The sequence below is a fragment of the Molossus molossus genome, unplaced genomic scaffold, assembly GCF_014108415.1.
Source record: "Molossus molossus isolate mMolMol1 unplaced genomic scaffold, mMolMol1.p scaffold_m16_p_12, whole genome shotgun sequence".
Classification (NCBI taxonomy): domain Eukaryota; kingdom Metazoa; phylum Chordata; class Mammalia; order Chiroptera; family Molossidae; genus Molossus; species Molossus molossus.
Window position 1 is genome coordinate 56,225,840 of NW_023425347.1, and position 13,809 is coordinate 56,239,648.

Genomic DNA, 13,809 nt, shown 5'->3' on the forward strand with positions numbered 1-13,809 from the left:
TGGATAACATTACTGAAAACCTAAAGTTAAGTGGAACAGGTCCCCACCCCACCCCAGGCCCTGTGCGCGAAACACTTCACACAAAAGACTCTTCTGTTCGGACTTTCAGGAACTAACAGGAGTGGGGCGTCGGAGGGCTCACTGACTGACACAGCTGAGGAGAGGAGAGGCTGAGAAGGCGCGAGGCGGCTGGGGGACGAGCAGCAGAGAGAATGTTACAGTGTCTGTATTTCCCATCAAAATCGCCACTGCCCAGTGGGGCAGCCTGCTCATTCTGACTGTGTGTGAGGCACCAGGCTAGGTAACTTCCTATGCATTATGTATGCATTTTTATCCTCACCCAAGTATATTTTTACATTTAACTCCAGATAGAGTGGGATGGAAAAAGGGAGGAAGAGAGAGAGAAACATCGATGTGTCTCACATCGATCGGTTGCCAGTTGCATGACCCCAGCCGGAGCCGGGGATGAACCGCAGCTGAGGTACGTGCCCTAGGCAGGAATCGAACCCGGGACTCTTTGGTCGCTCTAACCGCTGAGCCAAACCGGCCAGGGCATGCATTATCTTATTATTTCCTAAAAGCACCTCTATGACATATTATTTTAATTTTACCAGTGAGTAAAGAAAAATAAAGAGTTCAGGCATCTTTCCTAAGACGAAAGAGCTAATAAGCAACAGCATATCCAGGAATCAAACTCAGGTCTGTCTGACATCAGTTATACCGCAATGAAATTCTAAAGTAAAAGAAGTGACTCTGAAATCCCACTAACCTCAAAATGGCACAACAGCTTTACTTTCTGGTTATTCTTTAGCCACCCGAGCCGTGGACTTTGAGAGATGCGAGATAAACTGCATGCTGAGGTTTGTTTTGGCAGGGGGCTGACATCAGTCCAGTGGGGTGACTTTCCTGAAGCAATTTCGAAATAACCATAACAACTCAACCTTTGGGTGACACCTTAGAGTTCCCCAAACCTTTTCGTGCCTATTTTTTCATTTTCATAAAACTCTCTCGTAGAGCAGATACTAGAATTAACCCCATTTTAAAAGTGAGGGAAAAAGAGATCAGCTAAGCAGAATACGTAATACCGCACAGTAAATCGTACAACTGAGATCTTGGGCCTTTCGATTCCAGCCCCACTGTGAGCTGAAGCGACTTGGTGAGATTCAGGGAGCCACTGCGGGGCAAGTCTTCCCTTCGGCGTCATGTCGGGTCTACTGGGGGTCGTGGAGTTGGACCTTCCGCACTGGAGCCCGTCAGAGGGCAGCAGAGGCATTGGCTGTACGGATGAAGCCAGTGGCCTCGCTTCTCCCTTCACTCAGGTTCCCCGACTCCTCTTTATCATTCTTATCCGCCTCCACACTCACCCCGTCTGGGAAGAGACCTCCCTGCTCCTCTCTACCCCTCGGAGCGGGGCCGGGTGGCGCCCCGCTGCGTTCCCACGACTCCCTGCTTATCTCCTCTCATTCGGTTGCAGTGGGTTGAACAGCAGCCACCCCATCCACCTCCCCAAAGCTAGTCCACCCACAACTTGAAAACGTGACCTTAGTTGATAAAAGGGTCTTTGCAGATGTAATTAAGTTAAGCATCCTGCAAGGAGAGTGCCCTGGATGCCCAGGTGGGCCCTACATCCAGTCACAGTGTCCTTATGAGACAGGCGAGGAAGGGCCTGTGAGGGCGGAGGCAGGGGCTGGGGTTAGGCAGCCGCACAGCGAGACACCTGCAGCCACCACAGCTGAAAGAGGCGAGGAAGGGCCCCCCTAAGGCCTTCAGAGGCCGAGGCTTACTTCAGGCTGCTGGGCTCCAGGGCTGCGAGAAACTCTGTTTCCTTAGTTCCACGTCACCCACTTTATAGTGTCCGCAGCCAGAGGGAGCGAATACACTAGTATTCACACCACATCTCTGTAATCACCTATGGACGCTGCTCTACCAGCGTGAGCATCCTAAGACCGTCCCCTTCGTCTTTGTGCCCCCAACCGTCGCACAGTGCGGGGCAGAGTGCTCAGTAATGCTCAACAGTGCCCTGGCGGGTTTGGCTCAGCAGTCAGAGCGTAGGCCCGCGGACCAGGGAGACCCGGTTCGGTTTCCGCTAAGGCACGTACCTCGATTGCAGTTTGTCCCCGGCCCTGGTTGGGATTGTGCTGGTGGCAACCACTCGATGTGTCTCTCTCATATCGATGTTTCTCTCTTCTTCTTCCTCCCTCTCTCCCTCCCGCTCTATCTGAAGATAAATGCAAAATATATATATATATCCTCGGGTGAGAATTAAAAAAAATAATAATGCTCAACAGCGCTGTTAACAAATCCATGCAGCCCAGGAGGGCCGCAGCAATTTCAGCCAGTATTTCTGGTAGCTTCCCATCTGGAACATGACACTGGCCTGGGTTCACCCTAAACTACCCATGTCAATGATCCACCACGAGCTCCTGACTCCAAGGAGGTGAAGGCCTGATACCAACGGGGCTGTGCCTGAGACTGACAGCAGCTGGGACCTCTGCCTCACAGGGAGATCCCAGGGCTACCGTGTGGACCAGGACGGGGCGGGACGTCTAGGTGCTGGGAGCTGTGGCAGACACAGAAGACCCTCCCTGCGCCCTCCCATCAGCATTTGGAATGATGACAATAATTGCCAGAATCATCAGAATCTTCTGTTTACTAAAGAAGATTTACTTACAGGGTCAGGCTCCATGATAAGTGCTTCACAAATATTACCCCACCCTCACATGAATCTTGCAAGGCAGATCTTTCTAGTGTCCTCTTATGTCGAACCTACGCACGGGGAGCTGGCTTACCCGCGCGGTGTTTTTCTCGGGCTTTGACTGCAGAGGGCTTGGCGCTGCCTGCAGCCCAGCTCAGGAGAGAGCGTGTCTTTTGTGCCAGGTCCCAACCTCACTCCTAATCCCACCGGAGTTTCCTACACTTATTTCCCTCTGTTTCTTTTTGTGTTTGTTTTTTTAATGGATTTCAACTTGCTCCACAGAAAGCATTTCCCAAAGTCCCGTGGAGGTGGTGTCACATGATAGTTTTCCTACTAAAGCACAAATCTGTGCCCATCTCCACCCCGTGATGCCATCCCAGCTCCATTTTCTGGCCTCTTTGCAACCATGGGGACGATCTCTCGGAGTCAGGTGGGCGCAGGCTGAACGTCCGGTTCTGGTTCCTATGGCTTAGAGCTCACAGGACTCTCATCCTGGGTCAGAGCCATTTGTCTGTTGGTGTTTGAGCAAACCTCCCGCTGTGCCCAGTTTCTGAATGCGTGTTAGACATTTGCAGAATGGGACTGAACTGTGTCCCCAGGCCACCGCGCAGGCTGCAGAAGGAAAGCAGAGGCCAGAATGTCCCTCAGCATGAACTGTCCAAAGGCTCTCCGACAGGGCAGTGTGCTGGAACAGTATAAAATACGGTAACTCATTTTAAAGTTACGCCAGAGTATGTTCATCTAAATTAGTGTTACCTCCTCCAAAACAATCACCTTGCCAAGCAACATATGTGTTCAAACGATGCCGACGTCGCACTAACACTTCTGGAACTCTTTTCTGGGCAACTGTCTTTACGTCTGTGGTACTTTCTTTGAAAGTCTTCAGTCATAACAAATGTCATCCTTGGAGAATAGATTTGAACTTTGGAAAGAGACAAAAATTGGTTGGAGCCATGTCTGGGTGATCAAATCTTGTTACATCGTTTTAGGTGAAAAATGAGGCATGACTCCGAAATAATGTGACTGGTTTTCCTAGGTGACCCATAAACCGACAGGCTGAGAAATGGTTCCCAGAGAGGAGTTTCACGCGCTCCGAGTGCTGGCCGCAGGGCCGGGGTAAGTGTGCGGTCCCAGAGCGGTGATTTGGCAGGGTACGATACTAATGTGGATATATAAGTTCAAATATGTTTGTAAAAAGGAAATCTGATTGCTTACACTCATGAAAACGAAGAAGCTATTCTCCTGGAGAAATTTCTCCTCCCTTTTTTGACAGGCTGGTCTGCCCTGGACAGGGAGTCTGCTGAGAAAAATAGTCACCTCGTGCAGAAAGCCTTCCCTGCCACACTGCCCGCCTCGCCATCCAGCTCCCCACCCCACCCGGCTGGGGCAGTGCCCCCGCCCTGAGCGCCCACAGCCGTCTCCTTTTCTTTAGGTATTAGATTCTTTTTTGTTTTTGCTATTAGTTCTTATACTAGACAGTGGCGATAGCTTTTTTGCGTGTGTCAATCTTCTCCCATTCAACTAGTCTCCTTGCAATATACTGTATAAAAAACATCATCAACTATAATGTATACTGGGACCCTCTGTATAATGAAAATCTGTGATCCTTTGTTTCTTTGGACCATGACTGTACAGTGTGAAATGATTAAATATGTTTAGCCCCTGCCTGGAAGTCTGACAGAGAGATCTGCGTGGCCCGCTCCTTCGCGTCACTCGGGTCTCTGCTCACCTGAGGGTCATCCGAGGTTTTCCTCATCAGCACACGGTCTCTCCTTTACCGTGTTTCCTTTTCCTCAGAGCATTTACCGTCATCTGATACATATATTTATTTATCATCTCTCCGCCCATTAGCCTCCCATAGCTCCCTGACAGCAGAAACTCTGTTCAGTTCACCGCTGTGTCCCTAGTTCCTAAAACAGGGCCTGGCACACAATAGGTGCTCATTAAATATTTATTGAATTAATGAATTGTTCTTTCCTATCAAATCTTGCTTAGGAAAAGAAGCTTTACTATGAGAAGGGAGAATGTTTTTCTTTTTATAATTTATTTTAAAGATATTTAAAATTGATTTTAGAGATAGAGGAAGGGAGAGAGAGAGGAACATTGATGTGAGAGAGATGCATCGATCAGTTGCCTCCTGTATGTGCTCCAACTGACCAGAGGATCGAACCTACAACCCAGGTATTGCCCTGACTTGGAACTGAACCTTCGACCTTCTGGTGCATGGGACAACACTCCAACCACCTGAGCCACACGAGCCATGGTAGAATGTTTTTCTTTTTAATTTTTAATGTCCCATGCCCATCAGACTTAATTAAGAAAGAAAGAAAAAGAAAAACCCACAATTTTTTAGCAAGAGTATTAGTGAAGCCAAGAAAGAGAAACTCCCAATTTGATTGAACTATTTCACATAACAAAGACTGTTTAGTGGCTAAGTGCCCAGCTGCGAAAAATGGTCCTGTCCACTCCTCCACGTCTTCTGCTCCCCACTCCTGTCCGGTGCCCCTCTTTTCTGTTTGTACACTGTCTACTCCTCAAGACATAATTCCATTTCCATCTCTTCTTTCCCCAGTCCAGAATGTTCTCTCCCTTATCTGCACATTTTCTAATTCTGCTCTTGCATGTCTATGTTTTTCTTGTGTCTTATCTGCCCCCAAAAGATTGCACTTTCCTGGATGGAAAAAGACAGTATCTTATTCATCTTGGTATTGAATGCCGATCTGAAATCAGAAAGTATACACAAGGGGAGAACAACCATTCACAAGCCCATCAAAATGAAAGACCTTTTTTTTTCTTTCCCAAACATGAGAGGTACAATGTATTAAAAAGAAACCCAAAGATGTTTCTCTGCCAAGTCATCCCTGCCCTAAGGATAGCAGCTGGTAAGTATGGGAAGCATGGGGCCTCTCCACCTAACATCAGCTACCTCCGAGCCCCAGAACATTCTCCCTCCTGCTCAGTGTTCTTCCCTCTCCTTCTCGGCACTGTCCCCGACACAGGCCCTTTCACTGTGTCTGCAGCTGGGCCTCATGCAAGTTCAGGAGAGAGGAGCCATCCCGGAGGAGACATAGCGGAGCTCGTCCACTGAGGATGCAGTTCTCAAAGCCCCACTGGTTTGGTCTGAGAACCTGAGACCCTTCATCACAACAGACATACATGTGTGACACCTGTTTGGTGCAAGCAGTACCTGACACTAAGAAGGAGTCATTTGTTTAGTGCAGGGGTATTTAGCTCGAACTCTTCAGACACCCCCCTAAGAGGTCCATGGATGGAATGTAATGGGGCCCATGGATTTGAATGGCAAAACAAACTAGAAACCCTTTATTTTCACTAACCTCTAAATGAAATTTACCATTACCTTTAATTATGAATGTAGGCCACAAACCACAGAATAATAATCATTATTGTTACCATTACTACTACCTGGGACTTAATAATCAATAGAAATCACAAATATTTTCATATCATAGTGCAGTTATCTCAAAAAATTGAGATTGTAGATAATCTCAAAATGTCATTTGTACTTGTCACTAAAGTAAGATAGTAGTAGATACTCCACTAAATCTTGTTATTTCATGTTTTAGTAAAAAGAATATATTTGCTATATTACAACTTTGGTTAATATTTTTATAATTGCATTTCAATATAATATTTATTTCCTTTGCAATCTTTTGTATTTTTTTTTTAAATAAAATCATTCTGAGAAGGGATCCATAGATTTAACAAAGGAATCCGTGACATAAGAACCCCTGAGAACTGATGAGAAAACTTACTTATTCATAAGTTCCCATAAGGGCATTTATTTTAGTTTGCTGAAGATGATACAATATCCTTCAGAATATCTAAACATTCATTTGCTTGTGAGTTTAAACTTTCCCCAAATCCTAATCCTGGTCATTTGCAGATCATTGAGCCCAAGAGTGATTTTTAGAGACCAGGAATGGTTTGAGCCAAGGAGTCTACACTGGGAATCTCTTAGACTTTCCTGTAACAGGGGCCAATATATTCCTTTTTCAGTTGGGCTAATGCAAATTATGTTTTTGCTACTTGTATACTATTGGGTTCTGACTAACATGAGTCCCTCTATATTGGTTGGGACCACTGAGGGTTATGGGAGATGCTGCTGCTATCTATGGGTCGTGGGGGTGGGGGTGGGGTATTGATATCTGCATCAGGTTGGGTGTGGCTCACTCAGTATCCCCACATTAGTAGAACATGGAGAGCCTAAAGTCCTGTCCCAAATCCAACCTGAGTTTTCCCCACAAGTGTCATTCAAATAGCTTCCAGGTGAGAAGGGGCTGCCAGGTACTTTTAAAGGTGCTGTTTAATTTGATCCTGACAAGAACCTCTCTGGATATGTGTATTATCACTTCCAACCTTTATACACAAGGGGAAATAGAATCAGAAAGTAAATAACTTGTCCAAGAGAACAGTCTTCAACTCTTCTGATTTTTTAAAAATATGTTTTGATTGATTTTTTTTTTTTTAGAGGGAGAGGAAGAGAGAGAAACACTGATGTGAGAGAGACATATTGATTAGCTGTCTCCTGCACACCCCCTACTGGGGATGGAGCCCACAATCCAGGCATGTGATCGGACCAGGAATCAAACGGGCAACCTTTTTTTTTTTTTTTGGTTAATCTTTACCAAAAGATTACTTTTTCCATTGATTTTTAGAGAGAGTGGAAGAGAGGGAGGGAGGGGGAGAGAGAGAGAAACATCGATGTGAGAAAGACACATGGACTGGTTACCTCCAACATGCACCCCCACTGGGGCTGGGGATCAAATCTGCAACCCATGTATGTGCCCTTGACTGAGAATCAAACCTACAACCCTTTGGTATATGGGCCAACACTCTAACCACTGAGCTACAACGGCCAGGGTGAACCAGCAGCCTTTCTGGGGCATGGGATGACATTCAACCAACCGAGCCACACCAGCCAGGGTCACTCCTCTGATTTTTATTCCGCCTAGAATTCCTCCGCCCTGGAAACTCCAGCTGCTCCTTTAAGCTTTGGTTTAGCTACAACCCTTCTGAGAGCCTTCCTCACTTCACCATCCTCTCCAAGCTCTTGCCCCTTCAGTATGCGGCACATACCTCCTTCATAATCCCTAACACTGTGCAGTGCTTATTCCTGTCTACCTTCCCTTCCAGACTATGTACTTCCTGAGGGCAAGACTGTTTTATATCCCAAGTACTTAACAAAATGTCTGATATGAAGCTCCTGAGCTTCATAATAAATATTTAATGAGAATAAATTTAAGTGCTGGAATACACTTCCACACACTTCACAATCCAGGGCAACTGAACAAGGATTCATTGAATACTACATGGTCCCAGGTACTGCAGATACAGATAAAACACAGACAGTCTTAAAGAAGCTTACTCTCTAGTGGGGGGTCTCACATGTAAACAGATCCTTTCACTGAGCTGGGTTAGTCTATTCTAGAGGTATGTACCTATGGGAAACGGTCACTTAATGGGAGGAGAGGACACAGAAGGGTTGTTGGGGAAAGGTTTCTGAAGATGCTTTCTGAATTGAACCACACCAGAAGAGGTGTATGATATTTAAATATTTAAACTGGTAGCAAGGAAAGAGAGGGAGGGAGGGAGGGAGGGAGGGAGGGAGGGAGGGAGGGAGAGAGAGAGAGGATAAAATCAGAGAGGAGCAAGCTGAGGACAGAAACCCAGAGAACAACTAGGGTGTGGGTAGGGCAAGCAGCCCATGAAGAAACTCAAAAAGTGTGAGTAGAATCAGGGAGAGTGGTCAAGACAAGGGAATGAGAATTTTAGAAGAGTACAAGATCAGCAGTGACAAATGCAACAGGAAGGACAAAGAAGATAAGGCCTAAAAAGTGTTCAATGGATTTAGCAACCAGAAAGTCAGTACTTGGCAAGAGAAATTTTAGCAGAGTGGTGGGAAAGCAGAAGCCAGATTGTAGTGGGGTGGGGAGTGAATGGGAGGTGATAATGATGGTGAACACAGACAAGTTTTACAAAGACTGACCTAAAGGGGGGAAGCAATAGGGCAGTCGCTAAAAGGTAATAAGGTTTTAAGAACATATTTGTTTAGTTTTAACTAATTTTCCCTTTCCACCCCACACTACTGCCAAAAAGAAAATTCTCCATTTGGACCCTGAAATTCTTACTATGCCATGAGCTCCTTAAGGACAAGTCTTGTGTAGGAATTGTCTTTCTATTCCATGCATTTCTCTGTACATGGCTCAGTATTTGTGAATGAATGAATGGGATGCAAATTCAACACAGGCCATAAGGAAATGAAGGGATCTACTGGGATACAGCTAGTTCGTTCTTTCAATAGAATCTCAGGTTGTCTGAAAACTCAGGAGCATGAAGAAAACAAATCCAGACAAATTTGACCCAGGGAGGCAGATGTAGGTTAAGGTCCAGTTTAGATTTGGGTCAGGTTTAAAGGCCCTTTCATTCCCAGAAGCTGTTCAAGTTTTGTACTGCATTCTCAGTGCTGCCCTGACAGTTCCTGCAAATTATTTACCCTGCCTCAGCTTCCCTTTTGTCCTTGGCAACTGAAGATGCCCATAATAGCATCTACCTCGCAGGACTGCAATAGGACGTGAAGGGGTTCTCATGGTACTTGGCAAAACGGCCCTCAATGTGTTATAAGTGAAGTACTACAAAAATGAGTCAAAATATTACTAAAGGGAATGAGTTTCAGATAAAGGTCAAATCTTATTTTAAACAAAGAAAACTTGTTCTTCAGAAAAACTCGTTAGAAAAAGTTTTATAGAAGTGCGTGAACTATCAGCCCCGATTTACCTGTTTTATAAAGGAGTTTTTCCCGTATATCAGGTTAACCACAAAATCTATTTCGAAGTTTCGCCTATCCGAGCGAGCCTGCCCAGCTGAGTCAGTTCCCGTTCCCGAGCGGGGAGGGGGCTGGGAGGGAGAAGGGACACACAGTGTTGCAGTAATCCCCTGGCCGGCCAAGACGCTTGCACAAGAGCGCCGGGGGTACGTCGTTTCTGTTCCAACCAACGTCCAGCCTCAGCCCCTCAGTGGAACAGATCCAGGCGCCCCCTGGGCAAAGACTCGCATTTGAAGATCCTGCGCCCCGGCAACCATGCAAGGGCAGGAGCTGTGTCCCGACGCCAACAGTGGGGTGAACACCGCCGTGTCCCCGGCTCTGCGGGCCTGCCACACTAGGGGGCGGGCGCCCCCGCCACCTCTGCCCCCGGCGTCGGCTCGGAGCCAGCGGGAGCGCCCGTCCCGGACGAGAATAGGCCACCAGGGCTGGATGCGCGGGGCTCTGAGCGCGGCGGCCTCTAACCTTTGCCGGTTAAGGCGCCTGCACTCGGCCCTGTAACTGTATCTTCAGCCGCGGGAAAGGTTAACGTAAATGTCAGAGGCCGGGGGGGGGGGGGGGGGGGGGGGGGGATGGGAGGGCGGGGATGGGAGGGGCAGGAGGCGGAGGCGGGCTCTCCAAGGTCAAGCCCGTCTCCCCGACCCGCGCCTCCCAGCCCCCAGGGAGATGGGGGAGCCGCTCGGCCCGGCTGGGTCGGGGCTTCCCCGCACACCGCGACCCTGCGGGCCTGCCCGGCAGCAGCGAGCGCGGAGGAGCGGGGCGGGGACTGGGGCGGCCGCGCACGGAAGTGGCCGGGCCGAAGCAGGCGGGAGGCGGGCGGGCGGGCAGCACCGCACGTACCGCACGGCCCCGCGCGGGGCGCTCGCTGCCGGGGCGCCCGCTGCCAGGGCGCCGGCGCGTCCCTTACCCCGTTGGCGGCGGCGATGCGGACGATGAGCTGGATGGCCTCCTTCATGTAGAACCTGCCGTCCCCGCCCACCACCAGGGTGGCCTCCTGCCGCTGCGCCGGCTCCACGGTGGAGATGATACTCTGGATGAAATTCTCCGCGTAGTTGGCGCTGCTCTGGAACACTTTCACCCGCTTCCGCAGCCCGCTTGTGCCGGGTTTCTGGTCCGGGTACGCCTGGGTCTTAACTGTCACGATCTTCACCATGTTGGCGACTTGCTGCCTGGAGCCGGAGCGGACTCTGCTAACCGAGGGGCGGCCGGAGCAGTGGCTGCAGCTGTTCTGGGGTGAGGGCGGGGTAGGGGCAACGCCGGCTCTCTGGGCCTCGCTCGGCCCTTAAAGGGACAGGGGACAGGGGATAGGGCCTCCCCCCGGTCGCCAGCCCACCTCCTTGCAGGTTTCAGTGGGAGGGGAATGGGGTGCACACACCTCCCGGCCTCAGGAGGAATGGGTGGAGCCTCTCATTTACCCTACCCCCCATCCCACCCAACCAAAACACTATAAAATGAAACCCTCAACTCCTCCCCTAAATGGAAGGGCAGAGTTTGGAGTAGGGACGAAGTCATAGGACAAGAACTTGAAGCAGGGTGAGAAAAATACAGAGCATAACGATTTCCTGTGGTTTGGCTGGACTATCATATGTAAATTTTTGGAAACCTGAGGAATAAAAGTGTCAGCCTTAACTAGATTTTGACTCCTCATTCTTTCATTCTCTCCAAATATTAGGGTATTCGTGTTAGAAAAATAAATCAACTCTAAAGGTCTCATTCGTCCTACTACTTCCCATGTCACCTTACTTCCATTGGTTTGGGTGGGTATAGTACTAATAACTAAGGTTTACCAAATATAATCATGTTTCTAATCCTTGCTAAAATCCAGGGTCCCCCCACCCCCGTTTTGTGCGTACAAAACAGATTCAAAAAATAAAACGACTTGTCAAGGCCATAGAGATAAGTACATGCAGGAGGCCAACTCACGTGGGTGTGGCTCTAAAACCAGGGCTCTTACCATGATTTGCCTGCCATTGTCACCAGATTTGACAACTAGAAAATAAATGTACAGGGAGGCCTTGATAAATATGGGTACAAATATAGCATTAGACTGAGTATGATTACCGTCAAAATCACGCCAGTTATTCATGTAATAGAAATTTGGTGAAGAGATCAAGGAGGACCGAGGTGGCCAGAAAGGAGTCATGGAAGATAGAGTCAAGGAAAAGGACATGATTATTTAGTAGGAATCTTGAGTTCAGCATCTCCTTTGATTTGGTGAGAGTGATTTTTTCCTCTGCTTGGTGAAGTAGAAAAAACTTTTTCCTCCTACTTACAAGATGTGTGACCTGGGGAAAGTTAATATCTGTGGGCAGTCATTTCTTTACTATAAAATGGACATAAAACCCAACTTAGAGAATTTCTGCAAGAATCATTGGGGTTTTGTATGTCAGTAATTTTCGATCATGGCTACACAGTAGAATCACCTGATACACTTTATAAACTACCCATGCTCCAGCTCCAGTCCACACAGATTAAGTCATTATCAGCTGATGTAAGTAAATCACCTGAAATGTTACCTGAAACACAGAGGCCCGCAAAAAATATCAGCACCCCTACCCCAGTACCAAAACCAGAATTTATCATTAATCTGTGAATTTGATTATATTTATGCCCTTTTAATGATTAACTAGTGTATCTTAATTGGGTAAGGAGGCAGACAGACACATATGACTGCTGACTCTCAGAAATCAAGTGTTGATATGCATGTTGATATAAGTACTAGGTTAAACTAGATAGGTTTTTTTTTGTTTGTTTTTTTTTTTTTATGAATTTTTATTTATTTTTTTGTTACAGATATTTTACCTTTTTACCCCATTGGCACCCCCCACCCCCACCCCTCCACCCTGTCCCCGGCTTAGTTGTCCATGTCCATTGGTCATGCATACATGCATATAAGTTCGGTGGTTTATCTCTTCCCACCCCCCCACCCCCCATCCCCTCTTCTGAGGGATGTCAGTCTGTGCCCTACTTCCATGTGTCTCGGTCTACTGTATTCCTCAGACTGTTATGTTCATTATATTCCGTATATAAGTGAGATCATGTGGTATTTGTCTTTTTCTGCTTGGCTTCTTTCACTTAGGATAATACTTTCCAGGTCCCTCCATGTCGTCTCAAAGGATAAGAGATCTTTCTTTCTTACCGCTGCATAGTACTCCATTGTGTATATGTACCACAGCTTTTTGATCCATTCGTCTACTGGTGGACACTTGGGCTGTTTCCAGATCTTAGCTATTGTAAATAGTGCTGCTATGAACATGGGGGTACATATATTCTTCCTGATTGGTGTTTCAGGCTTCTTAGGGTATATTCCCAGCAGTGGGATCACTGGGTCAAATGGAAGTTCAATTTTTAATTTTTTGAGGTAGCACCATATTGTTTTCCATAGCGGCTGCACCAGTCTGCATTCCCACCAGCAGTGTATTAGAGTCCCCTTTTCTCCACACCCTCGCCAACACTTGTTGTTTGATGATTTGTTGATGGCGGCCATTCTGACAGGTGTGAGGTGATACCTCATTGTTGTTTTAATTTGCATCTCTCGGATGATTAGTGATGTTGAGCATTTCTTCATATGTCTCTTGGCCATTTGTATGTCCTGTTTGGAGAGGTGTCTATTCAGCTCCTCTGCCCATTTTTTAATTGGGTTCTTTGTCTTCCTTTTGTGGAGTTGTATGAGCTCTCTGTATATATTGGAAATTAACCCCTTATCTGATACATCATTGGCAATGATGCTCTCCCATACAGTGGGTTGCCTTTCCATTTTGATGATCGTTTCTTTTGCTGTGCAGAAGCTTTTTAGTTTGATGTAGTCCCATGTCTTCATTTTCTCCTTTATTTCTGTTGCCTTAGGTGATGTATCAGTGAAAATTCTGCTCCGTATGATGTCCGAAATTTTGTTGCCTACATTTTCTTCTAGAATTTTTATGGATTCACGGGTCACATTTAAGTCTTTTATCCATTTTGAGTTTATTTTTGTGTATGGTGTAAGTTGATGGTCGAGTTTCATTTTTTTGCATGTAGCTGTCCAATTTTCCCAACACCATTTATTAAAGAGGCTGTCTTTACTCCACTGTATGCTCTTGCCACCTTTGTCAAATATTAATTGAGCGTATTGCCTTGGGTCCATTTCTGGGTTTTCAGTTCTGTTCCACTGGTCTATATGCCTGTTCTTGTGCCGGTACCAGGCTGTTTTGGTTACAGTCGCTTTGTAGTATAACCTGATATCTGGTAATGTGATCCCTCCAACTTTGTTCTTCTTTTTCAAGATTGCTGTGGC

General features: G+C 47.0%; 1 protein-coding gene across 1 annotated transcript in view; it reads right to left on the minus strand.

Annotated features, from left to right (window-relative positions):
* PGM1 (phosphoglucomutase 1) overlaps nucleotides 1-10,900 on the minus strand; it is a 54,526-nt gene extending 43,626 nt beyond the window's left edge. The window contains exon 1 of the mRNA XM_036256864.1: nucleotides 10,444-10,900. Coding sequence (XP_036112757.1) covers nucleotides 10,444-10,689 — 246 coding nt within the window. The 5' untranslated portion in view covers nucleotides 10,690-10,900. The remainder of the gene's footprint in view (nucleotides 1-10,443) is intronic.
* Nucleotides 10,901-13,809: the final 2,909 nt, after the last annotated feature.